Source organism: Juglans regia, chromosome 13 (assembly GCF_001411555.2).
Source record: "Juglans regia cultivar Chandler chromosome 13, Walnut 2.0, whole genome shotgun sequence".
Taxonomy (NCBI): Eukaryota; Viridiplantae; Streptophyta; class Magnoliopsida; order Fagales; family Juglandaceae; genus Juglans; species Juglans regia.
In genome coordinates this window covers 37,008,318-37,026,867 of record NC_049913.1, presented here as the reverse complement: position 1 = coordinate 37,026,867, position 18,550 = coordinate 37,008,318, and the positions used below count along the sequence as shown (strand labels likewise).

The window sequence follows — 18,550 nt, the reverse complement described above, 5'->3', positions numbered from 1 at the left end:
CAGTACTATTCCCAGACTTGAACTTTTTGCCTATTCAATACGTTCTCCATGCATGTTTTAACTGGTCAATTGCTGGAGTCTTCGGCTGTGGTATTATGAATGGATTTTCCACTGCACAGACCATGTTTCACATACTTGGGTACCCATTCATCCTTGTGTTAAGGAAATTGGTCACTCACAACAATACTCCACTACACCAGCATGGACCACAACAGAACAGAGCAAGGCACACTGCAGCAGGACCACCAAGGCAGCTACGGCTGAACAAACTACTGAGCAACAAAAGAATATTCTTGTAAAGGGACAGGTGTCATAAATTCATAGGATAGGTTGTGAATATATTTGTCTATAAATAGTGATTGTAAAGACACTCAGAATATATAGAAAAGAAAGACATTCGACCTTGAGGTTTCTTTTTTGAACTTTTGTCAAACACTGTGTGTGCATGATTCTCCATAATTCAATACCTTGCAGCTTTAAATCTCGGCCTGCTTTTATTAGTGTTCCTCTTCCATTTCCAATTTCAATGTCAACCACCGTGTTAAACTGAGAATTCTCACACCAAGGTGGTTCTTCTTCGGGGCATTGTTAAAGACGGCTTGTATGTCCTTGATGCAGACTCCGTATCTTCTTCCATTCCCTTTCAAGCAAATATTGGTGAGTGCACATCCACTGATCACTGGCACACTCGTCTTGGTCATCCATCCCCTCGCATCACCAATCTCACACTTAGGCGTTTTCAACTTCCTGTCAATTCCAACAAAAAAATGCAGCCATGCTCGGCATGCTTTCAGTCAAAGTCTCACTCTCTCCCTCACCCTTTATCTTCTTCTAAGTCAAAACAACCGTTTGATTTAATGTTTATAGATGTATGGGGTCCGGCCCCAATGTTATCCTCAAATGGTTGTAAGTTTTATTTTGCTATCATAGATGATAATACCAAATATATGTGGTTGTTTCCCATTCAGTCCAAATCAGATGTGTCAGCTATTTTTCTTGCTTTTATGCAATTTGTTAACAATTAATTTTCAACTAAAATCAAAGCTGTTCAATCCGATTTTGGAGGTGAATTTAGACCTCTTAAAAAAATTCTCTATAATCATGGAATTATACATCGCCTCACTTGCCCCTACTCTCATGCTCAGAATGGGACAATTGAGCGACGTCATAGGCACATAGTTGAAATGGGACTTTCTATTTTAGCGCAATCTTCAATGCCTTTTAAATACTGGTCTGAGGCGTTCCAAACCTCGGTTTATTTAATTAATCGAATGCCCACTCCAGTTTTACAAAATAAGTCACCGTATCAAGCCTTATTTAATAAAATTCCTGATTATAAATTTCTTCGAGTCTTTGGGTCTGCATGTTGGCCCAACTTACGACCATTTAATAAACACAAAATGGAACTTCGCTCCAAACTGTGTGTTTTTATGGGTTATAGTCCTGATCACAAAGGTTATTTTTGTCTTGATCCATTAACTGGCCGGACCTATATTTCTAGAGATGTTTTATTCAATGAAAGCAAGTTTCCTTTTGCAAAACATTCAACTTCGGGCTCCATGGAGGCTACGGGCTCCCCCACTTTTCCTATCCCACCTCTACCTTTTATTACTCCTGTTAGCCCAACGAGCCCCACGAGTCCACCTTCAGCTACCCATTCCTTACAATCGGACTCCACCCACTCTGATTTACACATAACTGATAATGGCCCAAGTCCCTCCAGCCCACTTCTCTCATTTAACCCGAGCCCCTCTCACTCTTCTCTGTTGTCTAGGGCACACGAACCCTCTTCCTCTCTTCATGAGTCAGGGATTCGGCGCAACCCGCAGCTTCTGCAAATCCCGTCGTCTCAACTCAGCCTTTGTCTCATTCACAGTATCCCATGATCACTAGGAGCAAGGTAAATATTCGTAAGCCTCTTCTTCGTTTGGATGGCACGGTTCCGTGGCCTTCTAGACATCAATCTATGTCTCTCACCACCTCTACACACACATCTGTTCCTGAGGAACCCACATCTTACACTGAAGCAAAAAAAATTTCCTGAGTGGCGTTTGGCTATGCAAACTGAATTTCATGCATTATTACATAATCATACGTGGGACTTGGTTCCTCCATCTGCCTCTTACAATGTCTTGGGTCCTAAATGGATACTCAAAATAAAGAGGAATGCAGATGGAACTCTAGAAAGGAGAAAGTCTCGTCTACCATTCGTGTGGTTAAACCCACTACCATTCGTGTCATTCTTTCATTAGCTGTTTCATCAAATTGGTCTCTGCAGCAGTTGGACATACAAAACGCCTTTCTCCATGGTGATCTCGAAGAAGCTGTGTATATACAACAACCCACTGGGTTTGTGCATCCTGAGTATCCCTCACATGTGTGTAAGCTGAGAAAGGCCATTTATGGTCTTAAACAGGCTCCTAGAGCATGGTTTTCGAAACTGAGCAACAAACTGTTTTCTTTAGGTTTTCAAGAGTCAAAATCTGATACATCATTGTTTGTGTATAAAAATAATTCTCATATCATGTTTGTGCTTATTTATGTGGATGACATCATTGTAACGGGTTCAGATTCTAACTTAATTTCAGAGTTTATTTCTGCTCTAGGCACTTCTTTTCCTGTCAAACACCTTGGTCAATTACACTATTTCCTTGGCATTGAAATATGTCAGAACAGTCAAGGTCTTTTTTGAGTCAATCTAAATACATTTTGGATCTATTACAAAAAACAAATATGCAAAATGCAAGGCCCGTTTCCACTCCAATGTCTGTCACCACTAAACTTTCAGCCTTTGACAGTTCCTCATTTGAAGATCCTCTCACTTATAGAAGTGTCGTAGGAAGTCTTCAATATTTATCTTTTACTCGCCCGGACATATCCTTTTCTGTCAATAAAGTGTGTCAATACATGCATAATCCAACAAATTCGCATTGGCAAGCTGTCAAAAGGATACTTAGGTATCTTAGGCTCACCTCTCATCTTGGGTTGTTTTTTTCTAAAACTTCTCCATGTAATATATCTGCCTTCTCTGATGCTGATTGGGCAGGATGCCCGGATGATAGAAAATTCACTGGAGAATTTTGTGTGTTTCTTGGTTCTAATTTGGTGTCTTGGGGCTCCAAAAAGCAGCCTACTATTGCTCGTTCTTCAACTGAGGCTGAATATAAAGCTATTGCTAATACCACTTGTGAAGTATTATGGATTCAATCTCTTTTACGGGAACTAGGAATTTTTTTGAAAGATCCACCAAAACTGTGGTGTGACAATTTGTGAGCCACTTATTTAACTATAAATCCAATTCTACATGCTCGTACTAAACATGTAGAATTAGATTATCACTTTGTAAGGGATAGAGTTGCAGCCAAGACTCTTACAGTCTCATTTCTGTCTAGCAAAGATCAGCTAGCAGATATCTTGACCAAGCCTTTATCTACTGCACGTTTTCAATTTCTGCGTTCACGTCTCACTCTTCATCTAGTGCCCCTTGAAGCGCGGGGGGCTGTTAAGGAAATTGGTCACTCACAACAATACTCCACTACACCAGCATGGACCACAGCAGAACAGAGCAAGGCGCACTGCAGCAGGACCACCAAGGCAGCTACGGCTGAACAAACTACTGAGCAACAAAAGAATATTCTTGTAAAGGGACAGGTGTCATAGATTCATAGGATAGGTTGTGAATATATTTGTCTATAAATAGTGATTGTAAAGACACTGAGAATATATAGAAAAGAAAGACATTCGACCTTGAGGTTTCCTTTTTGAACTTTTGTCAAACACTGTGTGTGCATGATTCTCCATAATTCAATACCTTGCAGCTTTAAATCTCGGCCTGCTTTTATTAGTGTTCCTCTTCCATTTCCAATTTCAATGTCAACCACCGTGTTAAACTGAGAATTTTGCAGTATATAAGTAGGGAAGGTTGAAGAAAAGTATCCAAACCCTTTGTTATGATTTTAGAGTAATCTCGATTGGCTCTTTCTTTTTACCTGTTGTTGCTGGCGAATTGGGAATTTTGGGGATCGCTTCTGTCTCCCTGTCTGTTTTCTTTATTTTCTCATACCAAAGTCATACGAAATCGAATGACCAGTACGTCCACGTCCCTGTAGTACCTACCACGTTCAGGTTTTCCAAAGATGCCAATTACTTTTCTAAAGCTTGCGGATCATATGATGTATCACGTTGTTTGTTTCATTATGAGAAAAACGCGTTATACAATTATTGCCGCTATGCTGTGATCTTCTTCTTCTTCCACCCTAGACATTTACACGAAAAGTAGAGAGCCAATTAAGACGTGGCTCGTGAGATTTCTTTAATTTGGTTGGTTTTCATCAATAGCATGAGTGTAAGATTGAAATTAACCGCAAAGACTTGCACAAAAGCGGGTCAATGGGGGAAAAGATGTATAGGAAATTCTAGCACCTCCGTGGAGTCTTTGGATGTACGTGGACCTGTGGTGGTATTGTTTCACATACTTGGGTTAGCCATGCATATATCCTTGCTTTAAATCTCGGCCTGCTTTTACTAGTGTTCTTCTTCCATTTCCAATTTGAAGGTTGACCACCGTGTTAAAGCAATTTTGGGAATTTTGGGATGGCTTCTAGCTCGAAGTCGTCTGTTTTCTTTCTGCTCTCGTACCTCGTGCTGCTTTGCTCGGCTAAAGATGACATTATTGAAGGATGTACGAAGGAGTTTGATTGTGGAAGACCGGGCATGAAGTTCCGCTTCCCATTATTCTCCAATACCTCAAACCCAGATTGCGGCTTATTCATAAGAGATTGCGACACAAATACTCCGAAGATCCAACTTATAGTTGGGGGCAGTGCAAGATCATATGAATTTGTACGCTTCACGTGGCCAGACGTCATAGTTATCAAGGACCAACTGCTTCCCGGCAAATGCGAATTCCTAACCAATTGGAGTACTCTTCCCAGCTTTCCATCCTTCTCTCTTGAAATTCCCCCACAAAATCGGACCCTGTATAAATGCAAACGCAACCGCAATGTCCATAATATTTCTCGCCTACCAAAAAGTTTTGAAAGTCGTAGCTGCAATAATAATGAGTATGAAATCTGGTATAGTCATTCACAGGAGAGGCTTCCGGCCGATGCTTCTAAATCATGTTCAATTATTCAGCTCCCAATAGGCGATGATGACTGGTTAGAACCCTTTGAGTTCGAAGTTCTAGTGCGTTGGTCTGAATATTGTTGGAAGTGCCATGAAGGAGGTGGTTATTGTCAGCGTCGCAATGATTGTGTCAAAGGTACGACTGTCGAAGTAATAAAGAGGAATGCACACAACACAGGTGTGGAAAATGAATGTAGATTTTTTTAATTTTTGGAAGTTTTAGTTATACCAAATTCATGTACAGCAAGCTTAATACGCTGTTTCTTATAATTTCAAGTTTATAAGGTTAAGGAGGAATGAATGAATAGCTGTAATATTGTTCCTAATATGAAATGATTTACATGAGATACACAGAGTTGCTTCTGACATTAATTGCTTTGTAAAAAGGATTTCAAAGGATGCCAATTCAATTCTGCGTTTATTTTCATTTTGTAAACTAACATCATGACTGCTTTGTTGTTGTATCTTCTTTGCAGAGAAGAAAAGGAAATGGGTGATACCATTAATAGGTAAGATGCCTCTTCAATCATCTTTCTTTTTTAAATGAAATTTAGAGCACTAACTTTATTATTTTTCACGCAACAGCAAATAAATAATGGCTCCTGCTTTTCTGCAATGCATGCTGTCTGCTATAATCCCAGAAGATGGACATATATGAACACGATGCATAAATAACTTTAGTAATAAAGAGAAACTATTGGGATGCACACAACACAAGTGTGGAAAATTTAAATTATTTATGTAGCTAAGAAATTTCTCTTTCTATTTTTTCATTTTTCAATTTCTAATTCTTGTCAGTTTTTTAAATACTTTTCAAAACTCTTTTACAATATTCTTGTCATTTTCTTTCTAATTTTAAGAAACATAGTTGGTTTTTTTAAATATTATTTTGTCATTTAAAGTTATTTTATTCTCTTGTGCCTTTACGATTTCGGTTAATTCCATGCCATCACCCACTCTTTTACAATAAGAGAAATGATTTGTACGAATTCTAAATACACAAATTTCATACAAGCCTATGTAAATAAGTGAATCCCATGATAAGAAATTATTAAAAAAAAAATTATTTTTTATTAATGAGATCCATAATTTTTATAATGAACTTGCATAGAACTTATCGATTTGGAGATTATACCGAGCATTACTATTACAATAACTAGCTTCTTATAATTTAGATCTTCTTATGTTTCGTCATTGCTTTGTCACTAACCCGGTTAAAAAATTCCAAATTAAGCATGCCATTAATTTTGCCTCTCGTTTATCTTCGTTTTGTAAAATTAGACCACTTTGTTGTATCTTAATTTCTTTGGTCGCAGAGGAAAAGACACAGAAATGGCTGATACCATTAGGCCGTAACATGCCTTCTAAATCACTTAATTTCCTTTTTCATGCGGAAATCAAATTATGCATCACACGATACGCTTGTGTTCTTTATTATTTGAATTTTGAATGCAGCCATTTTATCTATTGGAATTGGGGTTCTGATCGTGGTTATAATCTACTGCTTGAGGAGAAAGTTTCCTTATTATTGGGAGAAGGAAAGTGTGTCTCATCAAAATATCGAGGACTTTCTAAGGAGCTTTGGACCTCTTTCTATAAGAAGATATAGTTATTCAGATATCAAGAAAATAACCAACTTTTTCAAAGAAAAATTAGGCCAAGGAGGCTATGGTGGTGTCTACAAGGGTAAGAGAAAATGGAGAGGAATTCATTAATGAGGTTGCAAGCATTAGTAGGACCTCCCATGTCAACATTGTCACTCTTATGGGCTTTTGTTTTGAGGGTTCCAAACGAGCACTCGTTTATGAGTTTATGCCTAATGGATCACTTGAAAAGTTTATATACAAGAAATATCCTTCAAAGGTTGATCATCAACTGGAGTGGAAAACATTATACAAGATTGCAGTTGGAATAGCTCGAGGACTAGAGTACTTGCATAAAGGTTGCAATGCACGAATCTTGCATTTTGATATAAAGCCTCACAACATTCTTTTAGACAAGAACTACCATCCAAAAATATCTGATTTTGGTCTTGCAAAGATATGTTCAAGAGACGAGAGTATTATATCTATGTTGGGCACTAGAGGGACTGTAGGATATATAGCTCCAGAAGTATTTAGTAGAAATTTTGGAGGGATCTCTCACAAGTCTGATGTTTATAGCTATGGAATGATGGTTTTAGAAATGGTTGGGGGTAGAAAGAACATAGATAACGAGGGTGATCGTACTAGTGAAATATACTTTCCTCATTGGGTTTACAAGCGTCTTGAACTAGATGAAGAACTAAGCTTGCAAAGCCTCGTGATGAATGAAGAGGATCGTGAAAGTGCGAAGAAGATGATAATTGTGGGTTTGTGGTGCATACAAACCGACCCTTCAAATCGGCCAGCAATGGGTAGAGTTTTGGATATGTTGGAAGGGAGTTCTGAGTACTTGGAAATCCCACCCAAGCCTTTCTTGTCCTCCCCATCAAGATCACCTCAGACAAAATTGTCATTTGATTCTTCCACGACAATGGATGTCTTATAGGTTGAATCTATAGGATGTTCCTAGAGAATGATATTTTCTTTGAAACTGAAATCTCAATGTAGGACAGTAATCCATTACATGATGAGATTTTGAATGTCTTGACTTACATGATCATAATCCTTGGATCCTTTTCACAGCTTATAGAATGATGTGTTGGTAGTAGTCTACTGATACGAAACTAGCAATTAATATATCATTTCTTTTCGTTCTAATTTCTTTCGAGTGTAAAATCAAGTAAGATAATAAAGACTACTAAATATTTGTATATAATCCGTCACGATTCCCTTTTCATAGCTTATATAGAGACCTTGAATTATTTGTACATAGTTTGTCATCCATCCGAATTAATTTCCCCCTATTATCTGTAGACAAATCTACTAATAATAAGAATAAGTCAATTAAAAACTTTTCTTCTAATCTAAAGGCAAACTACATTGTTTAAAGTTGAATAGATGAGTCGACACATGATTTATTAGAAAAAACATAAATGATAGAGCATACATGTCAGAATATTGTTCAAGTGTTGGTGGGAAGCTGTGTATGAAACTCCTTATGCATTGAACTCGTTTTGTTGACCAACTTCAATGAGTTCGATTTGCCGTAAATATGGGCCAATTTTGTCTATTTTCAGTGGTAACTTTAATTATCAAATCAACGGATTTCGTTTTGATTTTTATTATGACTGAAGATATTTATGTTATTATCTTATCTCTATGCAATTTTTTTTATAAATAAAAACCAATGCTTTGTATTTAATCAGACTTGAGAATAACAAATATGTAACTCCCATGCATTGGACTCGTTTGCTGGGCAACTCCAATGAGTTCGTTTCCTGTAGATGCGAGCCAAATCACACCAAATCAACGTGTTTATGGGCAACCCAATCTCAATATCACACCCCTTACCAAACTATCCATGGTTTGGTTTTTGTCATTTTCAAGAGTGGAAGACTAGAACCGTCCTCAAAGACGACTGCATCAATAAATAAATGTGGAAGTTCGGAGTCAAGGACTGAAAGTCTTTCTCGTGGATGCTAGTAAATGGCGAAGATGATGAGAAGGAAACTCTCTGTTAAGTCTTTGGGATTGGTAGTATGAAGCGATTTTCCAATGCACAGATCATGTTTCAGATATCATGAGAGGGAAATTCTCTTGGCCTGTTTTTACAGGTCTTCCACATCCAAGTTCTGGGTCATCTACCGTATTAAACTGGAAAAGTTTTCCAATGCACAGATCATGTTCCGAACAAATGCGAATCCTTAACCAATATGAGTACTCCCAGCTAGCTATCCATTCATCTCTCTTGAAATCGTCACACCCATTCGGAATCGGACACTGTTTAAATGCAACCGAACTCTCGATATTTCTCTCCTAAAAATCTTTGATGCAATAATGAGTATGAAAATTACGATGGTCCTCCACACTACAGATTTTTTAAAAAAGTTGTGTGAAAATGGGCTTTGAGACCAACATCGAGGAGAGTAGCCTCTAAGCCCAAAAAGCCCCACTTTCCTCTCTTATTCGATTTTCCTGATGTTGCCTTGTCGTTTAACTTGACAGTCGGATATCTTCGAATTTTGGTACTAATCATCACATTGCTCATAAAAGGAAAGAAAATAACATCAAACAAAAGCATTGATACATGAGAGGGAATTCTTCGACTTCCTTCTTCTATAGAAAAATGATAGTTGTAGTGGTGAGTATATAACTGTTGTGTAATTATTTTAAAAAAAATTAAATAAATATAAAATTCACATAAAAAAAATTAATTTTTTAATAATAAATTTTATTCTTTTTCAAAACGACAGTACGACATTAGCACACGTCATAATTATTTATACGTAGCATTACTCTATTAAATATTCTCCGTCAAATTCTGCCAATGTAATGATCAATGCATAACCACATAAATCCATGTATAATTTACAATTTTTAGCACGTATTATTTACTTACTTTTAATGTCTTACATTTTAGTCATCATCGACTAACTACTCAGTATAATACACTGGCTTATTCGATCATTATCTTCGACTATAATCGAGAACCGCCGTCCGTAATGACATGGTCAACAGATTAATCAACAGGTCGGAAAAATGTCCCTAATAAAAATGTCAGCATATGATTCAAGTGTGATGGGTGGTTTAGATGAAGGGATTTATTATGCATCAATCTTTTTTACTCTCACATCATATATCTATAAATAAGATGTAGAGTTATTTTTTATAAGATATGAAAGATATTTTTAATAAAATGTAAAATATAAAATGATGAATAATGATTAATAAAAAGATTTTTTATTTAGAGTAAAGTCAATAATTTCGACACCAAAGTAAGTACGAAAATCTGTGACCCCTACCCTCCAAAAATGTACATCTCCAAAATTAAAGCTAAAGAAGCAAAAGTAACTGATTTGGAACCTCGAGAAACGAACACGGAAAGATGCACTTTATTCCTGCACCTTCACCATCACACTCCTTTTGCTTCCTAATTACCAATAACCCCCCCATTCCCACTTTCGCCAACTTTCTCTACACGGACCCACCACCGACGGCAATTTAGTCAATTTACTTTCATCTAATCCAAAGCAAATTATACAGTTTAAGAGAAGAGACGACCAGACTTTCGAGTCGTTTTATATTTAGCAAAACAAAAAAAAATGACATGGTAGGGCACGCGTGTCAGGACATCGTTCTATGTGTACGGAACCAATCTTCTACCATCAGACAAATCAGTCCTTTGTCGTGACGGAGGAGCGCTTTTGTCTTCATCCTCCACTCATTAAAATTTCACTTCCAACCCCACTGATTGATGGTCAACATATTGGACGGTCCTGATTTAATTGTTCTAGTAGAAAACAGTTGATCTAACTGCTCCGAACTCAGGGGCATCATGGTCATTCAGCTTACATCACCAGTTAACAGTAAATATGGGAAAGTACCACACGTTACCTGCCTTTCCAGTTCCTCCGTTCGATCAATCTCGGTCAGTCAACAGTATTATAGCAACCTCTTTTATTAACATTAAGGCCCTCAACTTCCCATTAATTACTCATTTAACACTCGCGCTCCCTCCAGGCTCCCTCCGTCTACTACTTTCTTTCCCCACTCGTTCTCTCACTCCCACTCCAGCTAGCCAACCCTTCGCAGCAGTTCATACCTCTGTCTCTGTCTCTGTCTCTGTCTCTCGAGTTGCGGACGACAATGGTGAAACCCGCCCTCTTTGTTCTACATTTCACTGCCTACCTCCTCATCCTTCTTTTCTTTCACTCGCAAGCTTACATGGATTCAGATAGGAAAGCTCTAATGGCATTCAAAGCCGCCTCTGACACTGCCAACAAGCTCACCACCTGGAACTCCACCTCTAGCCTATGCGACTGGTACGGCGTTTCCTGCCTCCACGACCGTGTCTCGAGGCTTGTTCTCGAGAACCTAGATCTCCGTGGTTCCTTTCATCCCCTAACCGCCCTGACTCGGCTCCGGGTTCTAAGCCTCAAGCGAAACCGCCTATCGGGTCCCATTCCCGACCTCTCCAACATCACGGGTCTCAAGCTTCTCTTCCTTTCCTACAATAACTTTTCCGGCGGCTTCCCGCAGTCCGTTCCGTCGCTTTTCCGGCTTTACCGCCTCGATCTATCATACAATAACTTGTCCGGCGACGTTCCGTTGGAGGTCAACGGTTTGACCCACCTTCTCACTCTCCGGCTCGAGGAGAACCAGTTTTCAGGTTCCATTTCCCGTCTGAGCCTCCCTAATCTACAAGACTTAAACGTCTCAGGTAATCACCTCTCCGGTGAAATACCGAAATCCTTCTCGGGTTTCCCAGAATCAGCTTTTTCTCAAAACCACGCTCTCTGTGGGTCACCATTGCTAAACTGCAAGAGCGTCACAACCAACCCGAAGATACCCGGATCCAACGGAGCCATAGCCTCGCCGTTAATGCCGGGTACTAACCCCACCACTGTAGTGGCATCATCGCCGAGTTCACTCCCTTCAAGCGCCACCCCGACCAGATCGGTTAGTATTCACCACTCCGGAACCTCCAAATTAAGCACGGTGGCTTTAATCGCCATAATCCTCGGCGATGTGTTTGTCCTGGCTGTGGTCTCTCTCATCCTCTACTGCTACTTTTGGCGAAGCTACGCGACCAAAATGCGGGAGGGCAAGAGGTCGAAGCTCCTGGAGAGCGAGAAGATCGTTTACTCATCGAGCCCCTACCCGGTACAGAACGGGTTCGACAGGGGTCGAATGGTGTTCTTCGAGGGTGTGAAGCGGTTCGAGCTGGAGGATCTTCTTCGTGCCTCGGCGGAGATGTTGGGGAAAGGTGGGTTCGGGACAGCGTACAAGGCGGTGCTGGATGATGGAAATGTGGTGGCGGTGAAGAGGCTGAAGGATGCAAGCGTGGGAGGGAAGAGAGAGTTTGAGCAGCACATGGAGGTGCTGGGACGGCTGAGGCATCCCAATATTGTTAGTCTGAGGGCTTACTACTTTGCTAGAGAGGAGAAGTTGCTGGTCTATGATTACATGCCTAATGGGAGCTTGTTTTGGCTTCTTCATGGTATGTTTTACTATTTCGCAATGTCATTATTTTTGCTTTGATATTTATTTATTTGTTAGTTCTGTTTGGTTGCCAAGAAAAAGTGAGGAAAATAATAATGGTTTAGAGCATTGTATCTCCCTAAAACAAAAAAATTGGATAGTTGAGCATTGGTTCGATTGAGTTGAGGTATATGATGTGCCTATTCGGTTCCAGCATTTTTGCTCGACATCAGTTTTCCTGCAGTTCTGGGCAACCAAGCATCAGGCTAATTTAGTATTTACTGTCCATCAATAACATCTGGTTCCATAGCAAGCATTAATTTGTCTAACCGTTGGTGATGGCGTGGTGGGTGTAGTTAGTTCGGGACCAGCAGATAATGCACATGTGGGGGCGGCATGGGAATCAAGAAGATCGTAATTGTTGGTCCCGTCTGTGTTTTAAATGGCTCTAATGGTAGAAATGCAAGGTTGGTTTGGGTGTGTTAGCTTGGTTTGGTCTCAACTGTGGGATCCACTCACTCTTTTCACAAAGGAAAAGTTATGCACCACCGCATAAATTACAAAGCTTAAATGCGATTTGGGAATTGGGATTACTGTACCAGCACATTCCGTGCTCTGCTCCTTGTCTTTGAATGGTCGTGTCTATATTTCACTTTTCTCGGCACTCTCGTGTCTTTATCTGCTTTTGCTTTTTGTTCTTATCTTGGCTGGGTTCTGTCACATTTATATGATAAAAAGTGGTGTTATTATATATTTTTACATCGAAATTATTGGCGACAGGTAACAGAGGACCTGGGCGAACCCCACTGGACTGGACCACTAGGCTAAAGATCGCAGCCGGAGCGTCTCGAGGCCTAACCTTTATTCACAACTCATGCAAGTCCCTGAGGCTCACCCACGGCAACGTCAAGTCCACCAACATCCTCCTCGACAGAACCGGCAACGCACGAGTTTCCGACTTCGGGCTCTCTGTCTTCGCCGCCCCCACCGTGGCGACCCCACGTTCCAACGGCTACCGCGCACCGGAATCGTTGGATGTTCGGAAACTCACCCAGAAATCCGACGTCTACTCTTTCGGTGTTCTTCTCCTTGAACTGCTCACCGGGAAGTGCCCTTCCGTGGTGGACAACGGTGGGCCAGGAGGAGGGTACGGAGGTGGGGTCGTTGACCTTCCGAGGTGGGTCCAGTCTGTGGTCAGAGAGGAATGGACGGCTGAGGTTTTCGATTTGGAGCTGATGAGGTACAAGGACATCGAGGAGGAGATGGTGGGGCTGTTGCAAATTGCCATGTCGTGTACCGCTGCTTCCCCCGATCAACGGCCCAAAATGAGCCAAGTCGTCAAGATGATCGAGGAGATACGTGGGGTCGAGATGTCGCCGTGCGACGACAACTTGGACTCTGTTTCGGAGTCCCCTTCAGTGTCCGAGGATGCCTGCGGAGCTAATCATGACTGAGTTTTTCTTTTCTTATAGAGGAAGAGTTAATATGCTATAAATCTACTACGTACCATTGAAGAGGCTGTAAATCATGGGTTTCGTTTTGATTTATTTTTTTTAAAGCTTCTAATTAAAGGAATTGGTAATGATTTCATACTGAGTTTGCGAGTGCTTCGGCTGCATGAAATAGCTCTTTCATCGTCACTGCTTTGATTATTGAAGCTGACGTTGTGTTTAGGAAGTTGTCAACTGCAATTTGTTTAATCATATGATAATGATATGTCTGGAATTCATGATTTGGCCCCAATTAGGAATTGTATGACTAGCTTAATTCTTGAATTATTTGGACGTTATTATGGCTGGGGCACTAATACAGTTACGGCATTGCTTGTTGGCCTGCAAATCTTCCCAGCTGCATTAGTTGTCGGAACTGATTCTCAGGTGTCGGATTGTCAAGTTTGTTGGATTGTTACTAAGGTGTTCTGTTTCTAAGAAAATCAGGATACCATCCTCTTGTTAACAAAAAGAACTGTCTAATTGGTAGGGGGTTTAGAGGAGGTGACCAAGGTAGGAGGTGGAGTACAACGGCACGCCAATTTCTTATTTGAGTGGTCATAAGTGGTATGTGTGGGTACTAGGGGTGTAAATTCAAATTGAAAAATCGGTCCGGACCAGATCGAATCGGATCAATTTTACCAGTTTTGAACCGGTTCGGTCTGGAACTGGATTTTAAAATATAAAAACCGGCCAGTTTTGATCTGGTTCTAGTTTCGAGATTTTTTGGACCGAACCGGATTGGTTGATTAAAAAAAATAAAAAATAATATTTTTATATATAAGTTTTATATAAAATATTTTATATATATTAAATATTAATATATAAAAGTTTTATATATAATGTATAATTATAAATTTTTATGTGAAATTTTATATATAATATATATATTCATATATGAAATAATTTCTTATTATAATTTATAAATTATTACATAAAATGTTAATATTAAATCACTAAAAGTTTATAACTAATACTAATATATAACTTATAACTATACTAATAGTATAATATTAATACTATTATATAGTCTAATATATTAATAAAAGTATAAAACAGTTTTTTTTAAATCAAAAATTTTTTTTAAACAAATTTTTAATAATAAATTGTGAAACTTACATTTTAAAAGAATCGAAAAATCGGACTAGACCGAACCGAAAACCGGAAGTATCGATTTATGAAGGTAACAAGTGCGTAATCAATTTTGAAAAATATAAAACTGGTATATACCGGTTCGGTCCTAAATTTTATCTAAAACCGAATCGAACCGAATCGATTACACCCCTAATGGGCACGGTAAGTTTCATTTGGGGTTGATTTTCTTTCTACTGTATAGATTGGTAAATGAGTTTTCAATTGATGAGGTCAAAAAAGTGAGACAATGCTTGAAAGACGGATTCAAGACAAACCATGGTTGAAAGGCAATGATGAATCCTTTGATAAAGGTGTCATCAAAGAAGGAAATAAAATAACTAGAAGATATTCTACGAAGTTTTTCAAATAAATCTTATATTTATTTATTTTTTTTAACACAATGCTTGTACACTCTGTAAATATCATTTTTCAAATCTATTACATTTGACTCTAATTTATGGAAAAATTTTAGTAGGTAGAGACAATCTATATACATGACACATAATTCCTAAACAAAGAAATTATAATAACGAATCATAAGAGATGTTCAAATCATTATTTCTCTTTTTAATGTACAAGTCATGAATTATGACTATGTAAATGGTGTTCCACCCAAATTGCGCCATTAAATCATTACAGTTGAATAAAGAATGGGTTTCGTAATTTCTAAACCTATTTGTTGAAGTGCATGAGCTTTGGAGCAAACCTCAAGAGCCTTTCGAGAGTACCAGGCAAAAATTTCCTGGCAAACAGAAAGCAAATATTCGTGGTGTTTCCTCTGTACTCGCACTTGCTTCCGCTCCTCAACATCTTCAAGCGCTCGACTGTCACATCTGTTCTATAAAACTTAGCTGGATGGGGGCCACCCTTTGACCAGTCTACCCAAGTCAAACTCCTGTTTGAATTCCTCTCCCAAAACTTGATGCTCACAAAAGTTGGCAAGTAATGTTCATCTGCATAACATGATGAACCGCTGCAAAGCTTCTGAAAAATTGAGAAATATTTTTGGTCTGAGACAACTTCAGTGGCTAGGTCTCGGTCCATCTCGAACCATTGCGACCCTTTTCTCCATTGCCGAAGTGTGATCTCGGGTCTCATACGAGGAATGTAGCGTCCTCGACCAACAATGCTGGGATCATCATAAGCCATGACATAGTTTTGGGTTGAGTTGAGAAGGTAGGAGTAAACAGTGGAGAAGTTGAAGAGAGGAATGCACGACTCCGAGAGAAGTATGAAACGTTGGTTTGAGATATCAAGAAGGGCGTTGGCTAGTAGCCGGCGCTCAGCCTCTATCATGTTCACCTTTCCCCATTGGACTTCCTGCAACGTCATATACAAAATAAGCGGATGAATGAGTTCATCAAGTCCATTTTTTATGTACAGTTCAATTCCATCAAGGATGTTGACAGACGTCGTTCTTAATGCGCACGTGGGTTTCGCCAGGCAAATGATAATGTACCACAGCTGAATAAAAAAGGTAACCCCTGTTCTGGTTGGTCATCACTATAAATCTTCAAGAAATGGATCAAAATGAGCAACTTTGGCCCACAAAGTACTTGGACAGTTTCAAAACCCTTCCCTCATTTTCTGTATCGCATTCTGGTAAATATCCAAACCAAATCGTAAAATCGAAAGAAACCATTTGATTTTATTTTCTATAAGCAAACTTCATTGTTGCTTGCAGGGCCTTAAAATCTGGTGCATGCTTTATCTGCACGAGATCTTCTGTTTTGTCGGCAGTGCCATTGGTTATTCATTAGCTAGCAGCCTAGCTAGGAACTCTAACCAAATAAGCATTCTATAATTTAATTGACACTACACTTCCATTTCTGTCCCTATCATATTTTGTTTAATTTGATATCATCTATCAATTCTCAATTTTGAAAGAAGGATAGAAATATTATGGATTGTAAGATTACATTTTAACTAAGAGTTTTGTTATGGATTAACTATTATTTATTTTCAAACCTCACACATGATAATTTTTTTTTTATAGGATGCGGGGCAGTGAATAGTAATTAGTGAGAAAAATTATTTACTAAACACTGAGTGATTTACTAGGTCAAAGTTGTATTTTGTACTCTTTTACACTTTTTTATAATTAATTAATGTAATTAGGATATTTTATTAAAAATAATTTCAGTTTTACATAACTATCTTCTATTTGAAATAGAATTAATTGTATAATCATCCAATTTTAAAGTTGCAAGTTAATTTCTTACTAAAATAATGCATGCATGTGTGATGTGTTCCTTTCATACACAAGATCAATTATATGGAAATTTTTTTATATATCAAGGCTTCTGAGAAATACTAAATGGCACCTCCACTAATTAATTTCAACTTTAAAATCATACATTTTTTTAATTTTTTATTTTCAGCATCCTAAGGTAAAAAAAAAAAAATCAAAGAAAAACTGTTTGAATTTTGTTTCCATTATATTCACAGCCGATATGCTTAAAATTTGAGAGAGATGGGAAATTGATCAGAGATAGATATAAAATAGGAAACAAATAATAATAAAAGTAAGAAAATAATTACCTTGCTAGGAATTCTTCGGCCATGAAACGCGGGACTTTCAGGATATGATCCGTTATAAGACGGATTTGAGTGCACGTAAATTGTGTAGAATCCTTCGTGCCCCTTGAAGAATTTCTCCCACAGTGGACCCAAAATAACAGGTCCCCTCGTCAAGAACATGAACGCAACCTTTGGAACTCTATCAAACGGATATTCTCGAATCCGAGGAACCATGGAAGCTCTCCAAAGCAGTTCCTCATCATCCATGTCGTGCATAGCACTAGGCGGCTTCAGGTACTCTTTCAGTCCTATGCGACCCGTCGATGTTCCTGCTGTCAAACTCGGCTCCAACAATTGCGATGATGGTAATGATGGCGGTAAATTTGCTGGAAACGACAACTGGAAGAATTGTAGACTAAATGAAACGCTTTGGAGGTAGAAACTGAGTATGACCCCAAACGTTAAACCACAACCAAAGAGGACGAAATAGGAGAGTATATAATGGGGATGTAACTGGGAATTAATTAAGAGCTTGGAAACTGAGTTTATTGGGTTCTGGTTTTGACCCTTCATCTCTGGATCGAGAGACAGTGTATTCTAGTTGTGAGATCAATTCCTTTTCTGATACAGAGTGTTTTTAGAAGCCAATTAACAAAAAATGAAATTCTATGATTGATGGTAAATAACTTCTAAGATCAGATACTATAAAAGATGAACATATATATGCAGAAGGGATCTCAACAAATATCAGCAGAAGAATTAGAAGGAAGAAAACAACCCCAAGAATATGGTAGACACAGTACCGCGCGCTGAATTTGTTGCGCAAGAAGGAAGATAACGTACGTGGTGAGATCAATCACTAGTGATTCAAATTAGATTGATCAGATCAAAAGGGAGAGAGTGAGAAAGAGAGAGGGAGATCAGAGAGATATTGGCGGAGATAGGATGTGGGGCGCCTTAAATCAATGCATGCTGCTGATGGCTTTGTGGTCGGGAGTCGGGACCATGGTTTAAGACCTCTTTTTTTTTTTTTTTGGTTCTCTAGCAATGCCCATTTATGAGCTGAGAATGCCAGTTTTGACAATCTTTTAATTTGCTGCGTTCCTAAATTATTATTTATGTAAAATAATATATACCCTAAGTACTCATATGGTAGTTATAAGTTGACTAATATATATATAAATATATATAAGAAAATATTTTAAGATTATGCGA

At 38.7% G+C, this 18,550-nt stretch overlaps 4 protein-coding genes across 4 annotated transcripts; 3 read left to right on the top strand and 1 right to left on the bottom strand.

Annotated features, from left to right (window-relative positions):
* Positions 1 to 3,803: 3,803 nt before the first annotated feature.
* On the top strand, positions 3,804 to 6,842 carry LOC109015686 (LEAF RUST 10 DISEASE-RESISTANCE LOCUS RECEPTOR-LIKE PROTEIN KINASE-like 1.1). Its single transcript, XM_018998153.2, has 3 exons — positions 3,804 to 5,263; positions 5,604 to 5,636; positions 6,583 to 6,842. Exons 1-3 carry the CDS (start codon positions 4,594 to 4,596, stop codon positions 6,840 to 6,842), a joined length of 963 nt encoding a protein of 320 aa, XP_018853698.2. The 5' UTR covers positions 3,804 to 4,593.
* Positions 6,843 to 6,891: 49 nt separating this feature from the next.
* On the top strand, positions 6,892 to 7,656 carry LOC109018818 (LEAF RUST 10 DISEASE-RESISTANCE LOCUS RECEPTOR-LIKE PROTEIN KINASE-like 2.4). Its single transcript, XM_035684403.1, has one exon. The coding sequence runs from the start codon at positions 6,892 to 6,894 to the stop codon at positions 7,654 to 7,656; it is 765 nt and encodes a 254-aa protein (XP_035540296.1).
* Positions 7,657 to 10,696: 3,040 nt separating this feature from the next.
* On the top strand, positions 10,697 to 13,787 carry LOC109018821 (probable leucine-rich repeat receptor-like protein kinase At1g68400). Its single transcript, XM_019001005.2, has 2 exons — positions 10,697 to 12,210; positions 12,972 to 13,787. Exons 1-2 carry the CDS (start codon positions 10,857 to 10,859, stop codon positions 13,643 to 13,645), a joined length of 2,028 nt encoding a protein of 675 aa, XP_018856550.1. The 5' UTR covers positions 10,697 to 10,856; the 3' UTR covers positions 13,646 to 13,787.
* A 1,487-nt stretch (positions 13,788 to 15,274) lies between these two features.
* On the bottom strand, positions 15,275 to 18,330 carry LOC109018817 (glycosyltransferase BC10-like). Its single transcript, XM_019001002.2, has 2 exons — positions 17,357 to 18,330; positions 15,275 to 16,135 (listed from the first exon to the last, which is right to left on the bottom strand). The coding sequence occupies exons 1-2, from the start codon at positions 17,906 to 17,908 to the stop codon at positions 15,488 to 15,490; spliced, it is 1,200 nt and encodes a 399-aa protein (XP_018856547.1). The 5' UTR covers positions 17,909 to 18,330; the 3' UTR covers positions 15,275 to 15,487.
* Positions 18,331 to 18,550: the final 220 nt, after the last annotated feature.